Raw genomic sequence first — 15,082 nt, forward strand, 5'->3', positions numbered from 1 at the left:
AGCTGGTGCCCGTACTGTGTGTCCTGGACTTGGGTTGCAATCTGCACTGGCTGCAGCATTGCAGCCTATGAAACTTTCCTGACGCCTGCGGTCTGCTGGAAACGCTTTGGATCCAGCGGACCCTGTGCCCCTCCTCCCCCCGCCTGCAGGGTACGTGCCCTGGCAGATCCGTGCAGCAGGGAGGGGGACTGGGGCTAGGGGATCTCTTCTGGCACGTACAGGTTAACCCCGCTGTAAGGTGGCCGCGTTTGGCTGCCTGGCGGTGCCCGGAAGCCCTGAAAGGGGCCGTGCCGTGTGCGCTATGCAGCCCGCAGGAGGGGGTGTGCGCTGCTCAGCCACCCACTCACCCCGCCAGCCTGAGCTGTGCAGCGCGCCTGGCTCCCGCGGCACACGGCTGGGCGGCCGCAGCGGTGCTCCGGGGAGCCGGGGAAGGGGCTGGCTCTGCCTCCTCTCGCTTGTCTCTGCGCTCCGGAGCGGCCAGCCAGTGGCCTGAGCCGGCGCCGCGCTGCAGCCCTCGGCTCCTGCCGTGGAGACGGGAGAGAGGAGGCGCCCCGGGGCCGGCGGAGGAGCAGCAGCCGAGGAGCCGTCGCCCCGCTCCCCGGCAGCCGGCGGAATGAACCCCTGCGACGCCAAGGAGTACCTGGCCCGGAGGGAGATCCCGCAGCTCTTCGAGGTAAGGGCGGAGCCCAGTCACCGCCCGCGGAGCGAGCCCGGGCAGGGGACGGATTCCCCGGGGCGAACCTGCCTGACTCTGCCGGATCCAGCCCGGGGCGCCCAGAGCCTGACTGACCCCGGAGCCGCCAGCTCCCTTCCTGCGCCTTGGGCCGGTCCCCAGCGCGGGAAGGGGGGACTGAGCCAGCCAAGTGCGGGGGGCAGGAGAGAGGGGGCCACGGCGTGCCCGGAGGGGGGGACAGGAGGGGCAGGAGGGAGGGGCCAAGGTGTGCCCGGAGTGTGTGTGTGGGGGGGATGAGCAGGAGAGAGGGGACCAAGGGGTGCCCGGAGGGGGGACAGGATGGGTAGGAGGGAGGGAGGGGGCCAAGGGGTGCCCGGAGTGGGGCGGGGGGGCAGGAGAAGGGGGCCAAGGGGCCCCCGGAGTGGGGGAAGCGTGGGTGGGGGATCCGGGGGGGCCCAGAGTGGGGGGGATGAGCAGGAGAGAGGTGGGCCAAGGTGGGCCCGGAGTGGGGGTAGGATGGTTAGGCGGGAGGGAGCCAAGGTGTGCCCGGAGGGGGGGCGGGGATGAGCAGGAGAGAGGGGACCAAGGGGTGCCCGGAGTGGGAGCAGGGCCGGCGGGGTCCTAGGCTGGGCGGGAGCCGGGAGGAGAAGGCTGGAGCCCGCTCCGCGTCCCAGAGCCAGGAGAGACTGACAGGGACGGAGCGCGCTCGGGTAGCCCGAGGGGCCGGGAAGGCATCTGGGCTCCGCTTCCGCGGCCAGCTCCGCGCCGCGCCGCCCGACCCTGTTCCTCAGCTGGAGAAGGGCCGGGTGCGGCGTTCCCGTGCCCGCCCACTCAGCGACGGGCCAGGGGCCGCCCGGCAGGTGACCCCGCTGCAAACACGGGCTTTCTGGCTCCTCGGACCGGGCTGGGTTTGCCTCATGCAGCACAGAAACATCCCCCCGCCCTTCCGCTCAGGGCTCGGGTCCCAGCCTGGCCGGCAGCCGCCCCTGGGTGGGCTGGGACTGGGAACGCGGAGCGATCGGGAACTAGGGAACAGGAGAGTGTCAGTCACATATTCCACGTAACTCCAGGGCGCTGTGTCAGCCTTGGATGGAAGGCGTAATGTGCATGCTATTATTATCTCTTCCGTGATCATTTTGTCCTTCAGCCAACAGTAGAAAACGTCGTGTGTGACCAAACCCTTTTTTAAAAATTAGGTTAGGTTAAAAAAACCAACCCACTTAGATAAAACCCATATGCCCAATGAGTTCCTATATGAAAATGAAATGATTGTCTAGGAACTCAGGCATAAATGATCATCCATTTTTGAAGAGCTCTGTTCACCGACTGATCGATAACCCAGACTATTTAATGAGAGTTTGTTAAACATAAAATTGTTGAAGTGGTATAGTGCAAGCTACCTGGTGTATCTGTTAATGAACAGTAATTTGCTTTTTCCAGTACAATGTGGATTTTTCCACCGAGTAAACCATCTCCTGTCTGATCTGTATGAAAATATTATTTTTAGGCTATTAGAAACAAGATTTTCCCTATGAATGATTGAAAAGACATATATAGGGCAAAGGCTATGTTTATGTTTTATTCATAAATTTAAAAAAATAAATGGTTTAATTATGGATACAGGCAATTGTGCATCTAGAGAGATGCAAGACTCTGGTATGACAAAGGTATGCATTCTTCCACAGAAATTTGTATAGTTGCAATGCTCAGTTATTTGATTATACAAAAGGTGTAACTCATGCAAACAAATTATTTACGATATAAATGCAAATGCATATAAAAGCAACATTGAAATAACTATATAAACTGTAGCTATTGAAATAACACTGGAGAAATATTGAAACATGAATGTAAGATATTTCATGTATTATACTAATTTCAACTATAGCACCCAATTTTATGCACGTGAATCAGGGAAAGCTGAAAAATGCAATGGAAAGGACTACATCCTAAAGCATGCGTTAAAAGCTAAGAGTAGGAATTTCTATATTGGAACTAATGGTCCATCTTTCACTAACAAATCCTATCCTTTCACTAACAAACAACAATTCTGTCTGCTCCAAAGGTGGTTATAACATCCCACCCTACCCTACATAGACATTTATCCTGCACCAGTTAGTGCATACTACAATTAATACTACACAATGGACATTTTCTAAATGACTGTAGCAGGTGATCAGTTCAGCTTCTTATACCACATTCATTAACATGTTTGAACATCTGCCAGGGCTTTTAAGACTGTCTAGTTTTTATTATAGTGTTGTCTCTCAAACATTAATATGAGCAAAATGCTTGTCGTCATATTGGTTGTTCAGAAAATTATACATTTTTATTAAACTAACAAGTAAACTAGAAAACATAAGCTTTGGGGCTTATCTAGCTAATACAAGAAACACTACATATGTTTGCCAAGTCAGAGATGTAGTTCTAAGAAATATTAAAGAAAACCTGTTACTATTTTCTGCTTTCATTCCATTTGTAAACAGGTAAATAAAGACATACCAAGGAGCCTTATATTCTAAGTCATATTGGTGACCTCAGTAGGCCCAAATCCTATATTACTTGCATGTCCCAAACATCGACTTGAACTAGAGGTTTTGGGGGTGCAGTGAATGTAGAAATGGGTGCAACAAAATTAAATTCAAAATACAAGCTAGTGTTTATTTTCATAACCTTGGAACTATAACTTATTTTTCGATGTTATGTTTCAGAGTCTGTTGAATGGATTAGTGTGTTACAAACCTGATGACCCAATAGAATATTTGGAAGGCTGTTTACAAAAAGTGAAGGAACTGGGAGGGTCAGAAAAAGTGAAATGGGACACGTTTGTTAGTCAAGAAAAGAGGACATTACCCCCGCTCAATGGAGGACAATCAAGAAGATCCTTTTTCAGGAATGGTAATGTATATCCTAGAGCTGAATATTTTGTGTATCAGTGTAATATTAGGCAGTTTCAGATCCATGATTTAAAAAATGTATACTTACACAAGTTATCTTGTACTGCTATGACAAATTAGATGTTACACGTCTTTGGGGGAAAAGATGTAGAAATACAGACATATATACGCCAAAATATTTTAAACAAATGTGCAAGTAATTAATGACCAGTTAAACCTGAAATGGTAATTTATTTAATTATTTTAAAACTACTTTCAAGACAGGTTGTTTGTTGTTTTTTGGTTTGTAATAGTGGGTGGATTGTTTTGTTTTCTCATAATGGTTGTTATGTAGGGGGAAAACTGATCAAAATTATGCCTCCTATGATGAAGTAGTTTGATGCAGAGGGGGAAGAAGTGTGTTGTCAAAGCCATGGTTCCTGGAGGCATTTATGCCTCAACTGGTGTCTGGGAAAGTGCTCGGGGATGCAGCCCTTGCCAATACATTTGAAAAGGTGCATCCTGGTGCTTGACACATAGGAAATGCAGCTCTGCTGATGCGCACACATGTTCTTTCCCTGGCTGGTAGCACTCTTGACCATGCCATAAATGACCACCATAATTCTGCAGCTAAACGATGAATGTTTGTTGTGTGGATACGCTGCATTGTGGGAGAGTAACACATCTACGTATAGACATAATCCAGCCTCAGATCTTTACAGTATTTGGGCCAGATCTTTAATTGGTCCTCATGAGCCACACATTCATTGACTTCAGTGGAGCTACACTGCTTTACACCAACTGAAATTTTGTCCCTTTGTGTTCTAAGAAGTTATTAGAGCTGTACATTAATTTACTAACTATAATGTATATGAAGAAATTATTTAGAACTGGTGTTTCTCAGTACATCTAAATCTGTCATACTAACATATGAATAGCATGTATTGATAACATTAATGATCAGTAATTTAGTTCCTTTTCAAGTTGCCATAGTTATTCCTCCTATCCAATATCTGTATGCAACATAAAAGGAGTTGCACTCACAAAATCATGGATCCCAGGGGATCTACAGGAGATGAGGAGGGCCATCTGCTCAGAGGCTTGTGCCTTCCTGCTGTCCGTGAGGGCAGATTTTCATTGAAGAATAAAAGTACTTTACCCTAAATGCAAGTTTGTAAATTTCAAAAGACACTAAAGATATTTTATAAACTAAGAACTAGCTGTTTGAAATTGAATAAACCCGCTGAGTGAAGAGACTCAATATCCAATACTTCTAGTAAGTAAAATGGCATTTGAGATATTGAAGAAATTTTGTTACCACTATATTTCTTAATATAATAACACTAGTCTTTTGTGTCAACCTCATTTAATAAAAAAATGCAAGTAATGTTGACTTTGCTATTTATTTCCACTATTTCCCATTTATTTTATTGTTTTGCAGTGATGCCTGACAATCCTAACTTTCCTTATCGACGATATGACCGACTCCCTCCAATCCACCAATTCTCCATAGAAAGTGACACAGATCTTTCTGAAACTGCTGAGCTAATTGAGGAATATGATGTATTTGATCCTACAAGACCTCGACCAAAAATCATCCTTGTCTTAGGTAGGAAGGCAAAGTGAGGGTCAGTTGTTTGACAAGCCCGTATTATTATTCTCTCTGGATTGATATTTATAATGTAAATAAATCAGATGCCTACAGTGTTTAAATGTAAACTTTCTACTTAGGTTAGGGAAAGAATATGGTCCAAGTGCAGACTATGTCTCAGGTTTGGTTGCCAGATAAGAAAGTATAGTTGTCCACAGAAAAGGAAACACCTGTAAAATTAGATAAGCTATATCCCTGGTGTCATGTGACCTGTGCTTAAAACTCCTCGATGCATTTCCTGCCTGAGTGAAAGCATGCCTCTTCAGCCCACTACTTTGATAAATTCATCTAGCTACACTTAGCCAGTTGTTTCTGATATGCTCATCAGTAAGAATGAACTACTTAATTACACACTTTTCATAAAATTCATTATTGCTTGTTGCTTAGTGGCATTTGCAAGCAAACTAATAATTTTCAACCTCAGGTAAGATATGTTAATCACTCAGTATACCTATAATTTAAATCCAGGTCAATAGTTTGTCCAGTGGACATGAAGCATTTGCATTTCACTTGTCTGGATTAGGTTTTTTGTTGTCTGGGTGTTATATTTCCGTATGCCAAGAGGGCCTGATTTCCAAATGCCATATCAGGGCCTGATTCTCCAATGCTTTGCACCATATCTAGTCATTTATACCTGTGCAAAATGAGTGTAAATTGCTGCCAAATCAGACTTCTCCTCTCACTTACTCTGGTGGTAGTGTTTTGTGCCCATTTTGCACTTACTTTGCATATGTGTAAATGACTACACAAGGTGCGAAGCAGTCAAGAATCAGATTCTGAATCTAAAAGGACTTATATTAAAGGGAACAAATGCAATCTCCATGAGAGAGGATAATGTGTGTGTCTCCTCTATGGTATACAGCAGAAGCGCTGAGAACAAAATGTCTGCTGAACTCTGCACACAGGGAGAGTTCTTAGAAATGTGAAGGGCAATACACATAAAACAAAACAGCATCACATTTTCATAGCTACTGGTGTATACACTCATAGGGCTGCTAGACAATGGTGTTTTCCTCAGCCTGTTGCTCTTACTTTCTAATGCAGAAATCAAAACATGGGAAAATTCCAGAGCCTTCATATTTTTTGAGCTCTATGACCTTCAGCAGATGGAGAAGTAACACAAATGCCTTTTATTTTTCTTATTTTAACAAATAGATGGCCATCCTTTTCATCAGGGAGCAAATCCAGGCCTCTCTACTCTGTGGCCATGGAAGGCCCTCATGCAGTGGAATCAATGTGGTTCCATTGCACAAGTAAAGTGGGTGAAGACTGGATGTAGGTGAAATGCACAGTACGCGTGCAATCCTGGAACAGGGTGGAGTTCTACTCAGTGCGTGCTTCTTGCCTGACGGCATGTAAGGAGCAGGGGATGGTGCTATGAAGATCTTTCTGTTTCCCATCTAAAGGGGAACTATGAAAGCAGTCCACAAAAGCTACTTCAGCCATTGGGCTGACTTGCCCCCATTGAATGGCTCTAAAGCTTAGCAGGAAAAGAATCCTCTGTTGGAAACTCTGTCGCACATGGCGTATAACAGCTACTTTCAAATTCTTTACATTATCCAAAAAATAGCGACCAAATTCAACTTCCTCCCTCTTTGTAAACACACTTGTCAACTTAAGACATACCAAGAAACATCAAATCTGCAAAAGAGGAAAATGGATAATTATTTGATATGAGAAATAATTTTATACTTGTCCTCCTCACTTTATTCTCTGAACTTTTCCTCATTGTTTCATAAATCAGTTTGGTATAAAGGTAATTTTCTGACTGATAAAAACTTACTTCAGATATGAGAAGGTTGTGAACCTTTGATACCCAATAATTTGTGGCTTAATTATTTTTTTGGGCACAAAACTAAGATGAAAGCATAGAAATACAGGACTGCGTGCACTTCCTTTTTACTATGTGTTTCATGGCAAAGGAAAGTTTTCCCTGAAAATAAGAGTGAAACCCTCCTCTGTTCAGCAGGCTGTGTGATTTCTTTCAGCTCTTTCGAAAATTTAGGAGTAAATATTGAGATTTCCAAGTATTTGTAAAGGGGATATTAATGGGTGATCTTTTTCCTAGTTCTTCACATCAAATATCCTGTGCAGTTCTGATAGAATAAGGCAAACTTTTTCCTCCATCGCCAAATTTTCTATAACAGACAATATTATCTAATATTTATTCTGCCTGTTAATTATTGCTCTATTGCAGTTAGGTGATTTCAGGAAGATTTTGAATCTCCAGGTTGAAGGATAGGGAACTGAATTGACTGTCCCTCTTTGGCAACTCTGTTCAACCTTTAAACCTTGTAAAGTGTTTTCACTACCAGTTGATAGGTGCTTCATAAATAGATAGCCTGTTGCCAGTAAATAAAGCCTTGCAAATTCATAATACTATATTTAAAATTACTTGATAATTACCCATTGCAATATATATAGGGCTACATTCTGCCATCCTTATTCTCACTCATAGTATCTCACTCCACCAATGGTCCCACTGACTTCAATGGCAGAATCTGGCCCTTAAAAACTGGCCACAACTATCTTACCCTAAGTCACACTATTTTGTAGCACATATGGAGAAATATCCTAGGGTGTAATCTTTCCCACAGATATTTGTTAATTATATAAATCCTTAAGAAAGGTTTATGGGACTAATATAGGTAAGATAAGGAAGAGGTATGTTGTTCCTTGTAACCAGTTCATGTTATGTTATCTCAATTATTAGTACAGTAACTCCTCACTTAACGTTGTAGTCATGTTCCTGAAAAATGCAACTTTAAGTGAATCGATGTTAAGCGAATCTAATTTCCCCATAAGAATGAATGTAAATGGGGGGGGGTTAGGTTCCAGGGAAAAATTTTTTTTGCCCTATGGTACAGTACAGTACTATAGTTGGGAGGTGCCCCCGCCTTACCCCACACAGGCACAGCCCACTGGCACTGGAGACAATGAGGCAGGCAAGGAGGCTGAAGGTGCTGAAGGCTAAGAGAAGCACGTTGTGCAGCAGCAGCGGCAGCTTCCCCTACTTTGCAAGCAATCAGCTGGCTTGCAGCGTTCAGGAGGCAGGAGGGAGGGGAGAGGAGCAAGGACTCAGCGCGCAGGCTCCCCCTCCCTCCCCTGCCTCCTGCCCACAGCAATCAGCTGGCTTGCGGCATTCAGGAGGCAGGGGAGGGAGGGGGAACCTGCGCGCCAAGTCCTCGCTCCTCCCCACTCCCTCCTGAACGCTGCAAGCCAGCTGACTGTCGCGGGCAGGAAGCAAGGGGAAGAGGGGGAAGGGGCTGATTCATGGGGTCTGCTGGCAGGTGGGAGGCGCTGTGAGGGGGGCATAGGGGAGCTGATGGGGGGCTGCCAGCTGTGGACAAAGCAGGCAGCCAAACGATGTTATAGCAAAGCATTGCACAACTTTAAATGGAGCATGTTCTGTAATTGAGCAGGGATGTAAGATCGAAACAACATTAAGCGAGAGGACATTGAGTGGGGAGTTACTGTATTTGCTTCCACTGTAGTACTTTATTTTTAAAAGTACACAGAAGGATAAAACTAATTCTGAATGGTTCTTAAATTCTTGGGGTACCTGAAGTGTGTATGCTTTGACAGAAATCATTACACGTACCAATTCTCTTATATCTTCTCCACTCATTTAACATTTTAAAGTATGTTAATTTTACAAACTCCAGAATTTTCTGCAGACATAGGAATAGACATTGATACTCCTATCCCATGAGTAGTTCCATTGACTTAAGTGGGACCACTTGCAGACTAAGGTACATTTTTAATGTGAATAAGGTCATCAGAATATCTGTCCCTCCACTTGGATTCTGTTAGTAATAGCTTTCCTTAACCGAAATGCAGAAGAGGGCTTGATACTCTTCTTCCTTACACTAGTATAAACCAGGAAAAGCTCCACTAAAGAGGTTAGTAAAGGGAGGTAAGTGAATGGAGAATCGGGGCCAGAAAGAACAAGCTCATCTGTTTTTTTAACTCACGCAGATATTTTATTTTAGATTGTTAACTTTAGGTTCAGTCCCGCAATAGATCCACTTCCACTGTTTGATGAGAGTGCTAACCATGAAACAACTGTAGGATTTGATTTGATAGTACATTGGGAAATTGGTGCTGATGACAGAGATGTCATAGTGAATTTGACATTCCAAATGAAAGCACAATTTTTTGCTTATCTTTACAATAGGTGGCCCAGGAAGTGGGAAGGGAACCCAAAGTTTGAAAATAGCAGAACGTTACGGATTTGAATATATATCAGTTGGTGAATTGTTAAGGAAGAAGATCCACAATACGAGCAGCAATAGAAAATGGAGTCTAATTGCTAAAATAATTACTACGGGCGAACTGGCCCCTCAGGTACAACTCACCTAAGAAATACCCTCTCTTTGGTATTTATTCTGTAAAGATTTTTACATGCTGTGTTAATGTGCATCACCAAAAAACTTTTAAAACTATTTCTCTCCATGAAAGGAAACAACCATAACTGAGATAAAGCAGAGATTAATGCAGATTCCTGATGAAGAAGGTATAGTTATTGATGGATTTCCAAGAGACGTTGCACAGGCACTCTCCTTTGAGGACCAAGTAAGAGACTGTCCTTATTCTTAAGAAAACGTATGTGTCTCATATCATTGTTAAGCTTCTTGAAATTAATGAGCAGATTCTCAGCATTGCTCTTGAAATCTTTTCAAATACATAATTACAGTTGACAAAAGGTCACTTTCTTGGCATATACTTGAGAGTATGAAGACAGAAAATTCTGTAAAAAGACAGAATGTGATAGTGGAACCAAATATGACTAACCTCCTGCTGATGTAAAGAAAATCCTCTCAAGTTCAAGCTAAAAATCTAACAATTTTCATACATTAATCATTTAGGAAGGGAAACAAGTTATCCTTTAATATTTAATTGTACAATTTAAATGTTCATTAAGAGAAACACATTGCAATCAATTAATTCCTTCACAATCAAGGAGGAATGGTCTCAAGGTTATTCTGAGGTGCTGAAAAGACTGAAACAAATGCTAAGATTAAAATTGCCTGCATTTTTATGAGCTCACTTAATCCAGTAGTGGTCATCTCATTTTAGAAATAGTTGTCTGTTGGCTTGCCTAGTTTTGATTATTGAAATCAATTTAGTCAGATAAAATGATTGCATAGTAAAATACAGAGTCCTATCAGGATGACATAGATGTGTATGTAGACATGTATATAAGTAAATTAATCTAAAATATGTAAATTTAATTTCCACTTGGGTGCAGTGTCGTGAGGAAAAAAATGTTATTTAATCTTCTGGTTAAACACCGTAACATGTAATATTTCCTTATAGACATATGCAAAGGTTACAATTCAATATTGCATTTCTAGAGTGCTTTTCAAGCAAACCATTTCAGTGTGCTCCACAATCACTAAAAGCACTAATTATCATTTCTGTACTTTGAATTCTAAATGGAATTGCCTCAATAGAAGTAACAAAAAGAAAGCAGCCTAATGAGGCTCTTCATTATTGCTCTTTTATAAGGTATAATTCTGTGTGAAGTTCAGAAAATCAAATTGTGAAAATTAAAAGAAACTGACAAAATAGTTAATATGGAAAACAGTTGATAACTGCCAGCTACATTTGCTTATAAATTAAGAAAGGAGAAGTTTGAGGTTAATGTTAATTATATTCAAAACTGAAGAAAGAAAAGAAATTTAGTCCAAATCATCATTCCTTGATTCAGTTTTCGTTTTCAGTAGACGTTTAAAATATCTTTTTATAATAAAATTGCAGTTAGTGTAAGCAAGGTGGTGTTATTTGAAGAGCGTTATGCCAGGCAGGTGATCATTATATATAAGGTTTATGCATTATATAACATACTTAGAGATATAAGAATAATGATCATAGAGTGTAAGTACATACATCATTAAAAATTGGGCCTTATTCTTATTTACTCTAAGACCCTTTTACATTTTTGCTCAAGCATTGTAACTTGGCCTTAAAGGGATAAGGCCCCATTGCACTGCCAGAGCCTTACTGTAATTGAGAATCAAGCCCAGCACATTTATTCATCTCACTATGAGCCTTTTGCCGAAGTCTATGTATGTCTTTATTTCTTTAAGAACCTATGGTCTGATCCTGCAGTCTTTGTGCACTAAAATCTCCCATAAACATCAAGGGAAAACTTGAATGTGCAGAGATAGCAGGAGTAGACCCAGAATTAACATTTAAAAAATTTATAACACACTGATGATTTTCAACAACAAAAGATAAATCCTATATTAAAATCTAATAAGCAGAACAAAGAGGAAAACTCAAACACTATCACCAACCAATTAAACATTTTAAAAATAACATAGAATTAGAGAAAATTAAACAGTAATAAGGCATTTTACAGACATGGCCCCAGATTCAGCAAAGCATTTAAACAAATGTTTAACTTTGAGCAAGAGGAATCTATCACTATTTAAGAGACCACTTAGGTTCTTTATTGTATTGGGTCCAATGAAAACAAAGTCCCTTCCCTGAAGAGTTTATTGTCTGAGACAGGGGTGGCCAACCTGTGGCTCTGGAGCCACATGCAGCTCTTCAGAAGTTAATATGCGGCTAGTTGTATAGGCACCGACTCTGGGGCTGGAGTTATAGGCGCCAACTATCCAATGTGCTGGAGGGTGCTCACTGCTCAACTCTTGGCTCTGCCACAGGCCCTGCCCCCACTCCACCCCTTTCTGCCCCCTCCCCTGAGCCTGCTGTGCTTTCACTTCTCCCTCTCCGAGCCTCCTGTATGCCACAAAACAGCTGATCGGGAGGTACAGGGAGGGAAGGGGAGGTGCTGATCGGCAAGGCTGCCGGTGGGCAGGAGTCACTGGGAGCAGGGCGGAGCTGATAGGGGGTTGCTGATGTATTACTGTGGCTCTTTGGCAATGTACATTGGTAAATTCTGGCTCCTTCTCAGGCTCAGGTTGGCCACTCCTGGTATAAGAGCTTACAGATGAATGATGACGAATGGCACACAACTAAAAGCAGTGATTTAGTGGTGAAACGGAGGAAATTTCTTGGTGCTAAGACTTTGTTGTTTGATTCTGTTGTTGGCAAGGGAAGAATGAAAAGGGATGGGAGTGGAGGGATAGGCAGGAACTACGCTGCACGGGTTCTTCATACCCCCAACAACTATCCTATGGTGAAATTATTCCATGTACATAGGACCAGCACTTGGCCTATAAACCTCTTAAATCCCACATAAGCCCCTACGCAGGGGTGCATTTCACTCTTAAAGATGTTGTGACTAATACCACTATGCCTCTGTCAAGCCTGAGGGTGTGATGGGGGTAGCCACTGAAAGGTAAATCCATCTGCATGGAAAGGGAGCAGGAAGAGGTAAAGGCTCATTTGTGAACTCTTCTTTGCTGCATTCAAATATCTCTTATTAGCTTTTTTAAAAATTCAGTTGTCCTATCAAAGTTCCTCTAATACAGTATATGTTAAAGATACCTTTCTGGTAACATTGTTAGCTCTCATTGATCCTAGGAGACTAGGCAAACAGAGGGGGATGACGACAAATGCTAATTTGGGCTCCTTTTTAATACGTCCCATTGCTTCAGGGCTCCTGTAGATTTATTCTAATGTTTTTCAGAGGAAAGAGGGGATATATTTGGTCATTTTAGGCTGGAATATAATACCAGTCACTTCCTTCATTTTCAAGCTGATCAAATGCCATTTGCTAAATTATATTCCTCAGAGTTCTATTCTGACTGCAAGATACAGTGCAGTGCTATTTGCGTCTCTGTGCGTAATCCTATGTATGCGGCCATGTTCCAGTCTGGAGTTGTGGAGCTGGTGGAGCTTTTTGGGGTAGGGTAATGGGGAGAGAATACTGTTTTCCCTATTCTTGTCCCTTTCCTCTCCCCACACAAGGGCCATGGAAATTACTATAGACCTAGGGCTGACATATGAATTAAAATATACTAGAACTATTTTAATTTGCTGTGTGTCATGATCACTGGGGAAAGGGTCAGGTTTTCTCCTGGTTTTGTATTTTATAGACGCAAAGAATGCTGGTTATCTCTTAAAAGATCTCTGTAAAGCAAGCAACAGTTCTCCAACCATAAGAGGGATGGTCTTGTGCTTAAGGTACTGGGTTGGCAGCTGGTAGTTACCAGATCTGGGTTCTAGTCCCAGCTCTGCGATAGACTTTCTGAGTAGTAAACCACTTACCCTTTCTGTGGCTCAGACCCTTCTTCTGTAGCATGAGGATAATAACTGAAGGGATAGCATAGCCTTCAGGCTAAACTTGATAATGTTTATAAAGTGTTTAGAGATCCTTAGGTAGAAAGTGCAGTGGAATTGTGAAGTACAAACTACTGAACACTTTGCAATAATTTGTATAAGACTGCAATTAAAAACATGACTCATGTTTTCTACAACTTATAAATGTTTAAGCTTTCTTACTGCCTGTGTGTAGAAGCTATTCATAATTTATAATAAGGAAAGGGAAAAATTGTTCTCATTAACCAAAAGTGAAAAGATGAGAAATAATGAGCTGAAGCTGCAGCAAAGGGCGTTTTGATTAAATAAGAAGATACTTCTTAATTAGAAGATCTACTAGGAAGTAGAACTTGTAAGGGAAATGTTGAAATCCCCAGTAATGAAAATAATCAAATCATATTAGCCTGGAATATATACCCCTTATTTATGTTGTGTGAGTACTTACATGTGTAAGTATTCGTGTGAATACTTAGTCACACAATTGACTTCAGAGGGACTGAAGTCAATCAGACTACATATGGGAGTAAGTGCCCACCAGTGTGAGTAAGGGATGCACAATCTAGGTTATTACAATCACTTTTTAAAAGGTTAAATTTAATTGAACTATCAAGATGTTCACATGCTCACAACAGGCGATCTTTTTAACAACCATTTCTCTTCCTCATCCCATCCCCACCTTACAGTTTGGCAACAGCATTCATCACACTGAATTTAAAATTTCTAGACTAAACTCTTTAGAACAGTGGCAGTGTCTTATTATTTTTTCTATAAGGCACTTTGCACACTTTCGGGTGCTGTGAAATTAATAATAAATATTGTGAGTTTGTATTGGGATATGCAGAACATGCCACAGTACAGTGGATGTATAGATGACCATCTAGGATCCCTTGAAATAGATAAAATTTGGATTGCGGGGGGACAACAATGGGCGGTGGGGACAGAGTGTTGTAATAAATTCATCCCTTGTCATTTGTTATAATCTGTAGCGTGTTGGGGATGGATGTGTACTGGCCTGTGGCTGTGAAAGTGTGTAATTACCAAAGGAGTGTTCACTTGCAAAGCAGCATTTTCACTGGAGTCCCCTCCTTTTGATACTGTTTACACAGAGCTAAATCACATTGCAAGAACATACATAATGACGTCAAATCAAATGGGAGAGAATGAACAAGGAGACTTTGAAAAAGGGTAAATGGTTAAATTATGTGGAATTGGAGATGAGTAATAAAGGAAACTGGGGAGAATGGGTAAAGCAGGAAGAGAGATTAAATTGACATGAAGAGGGTGGGATACAGAGAGCAATAAGCAGGGCAGGTTTCAAAAACAAACAGCCTTGTTTAATTCAATTAAACATTTTTGCAATTTTGGGTCTTTTTTCTTTTGGCACCAGAGGCAAATGGAGAGGGCCTGCATAGGCAATGGCTCTGTGCCATTTGAACCCTATATTTGCTCTGCCTGTGAGATGTGGGGAAGTGAGGCTGAGGAAGATGTCTGGATAAAGTGTCCACATAAAGGGCCTCTGTACCTAAGATACACCAAAGAGGCAGGCTCTGAACTGCCTCTGAATAGGCTACTGTGGAGAATGTTGTTGGTGGCAGGCTGGAGGTGGGCCAGGAGAGATTCCATTCTTATCAAGATCCAGTGCACCAA

The 15,082-nt window shown here is 42.2% G+C and overlaps 1 protein-coding gene across 1 annotated transcript in view; it reads left to right on the forward strand.

The window, feature by feature from the left end:
* The first annotated feature begins 203 nt into the window (after positions 1-203).
* AK5 (adenylate kinase 5) overlaps positions 204-15,082 on the forward strand; it is a 168,733-nt gene continuing 153,854 nt past the window's right edge. Inside the window, exons 1-5 of the mRNA XM_045026032.1 lie at positions 204-673; positions 3,385-3,571; positions 4,991-5,158; positions 9,378-9,547; positions 9,662-9,775. Of these exons, the coding sequence (XP_044881967.1) occupies positions 614-673; positions 3,385-3,571; positions 4,991-5,158; positions 9,378-9,547; positions 9,662-9,775 (699 nt within the window). The 5' untranslated portion in view covers positions 204-613. The remainder of the gene's footprint in view (positions 674-3,384; positions 3,572-4,990; positions 5,159-9,377; positions 9,548-9,661; positions 9,776-15,082) is intronic.

The sequence above is a fragment of the Mauremys mutica genome, chromosome 8 (genome assembly GCF_020497125.1).
Source record: "Mauremys mutica isolate MM-2020 ecotype Southern chromosome 8, ASM2049712v1, whole genome shotgun sequence".
Lineage (NCBI taxonomy): Eukaryota > Metazoa > Chordata > Testudines > Geoemydidae > Mauremys > Mauremys mutica.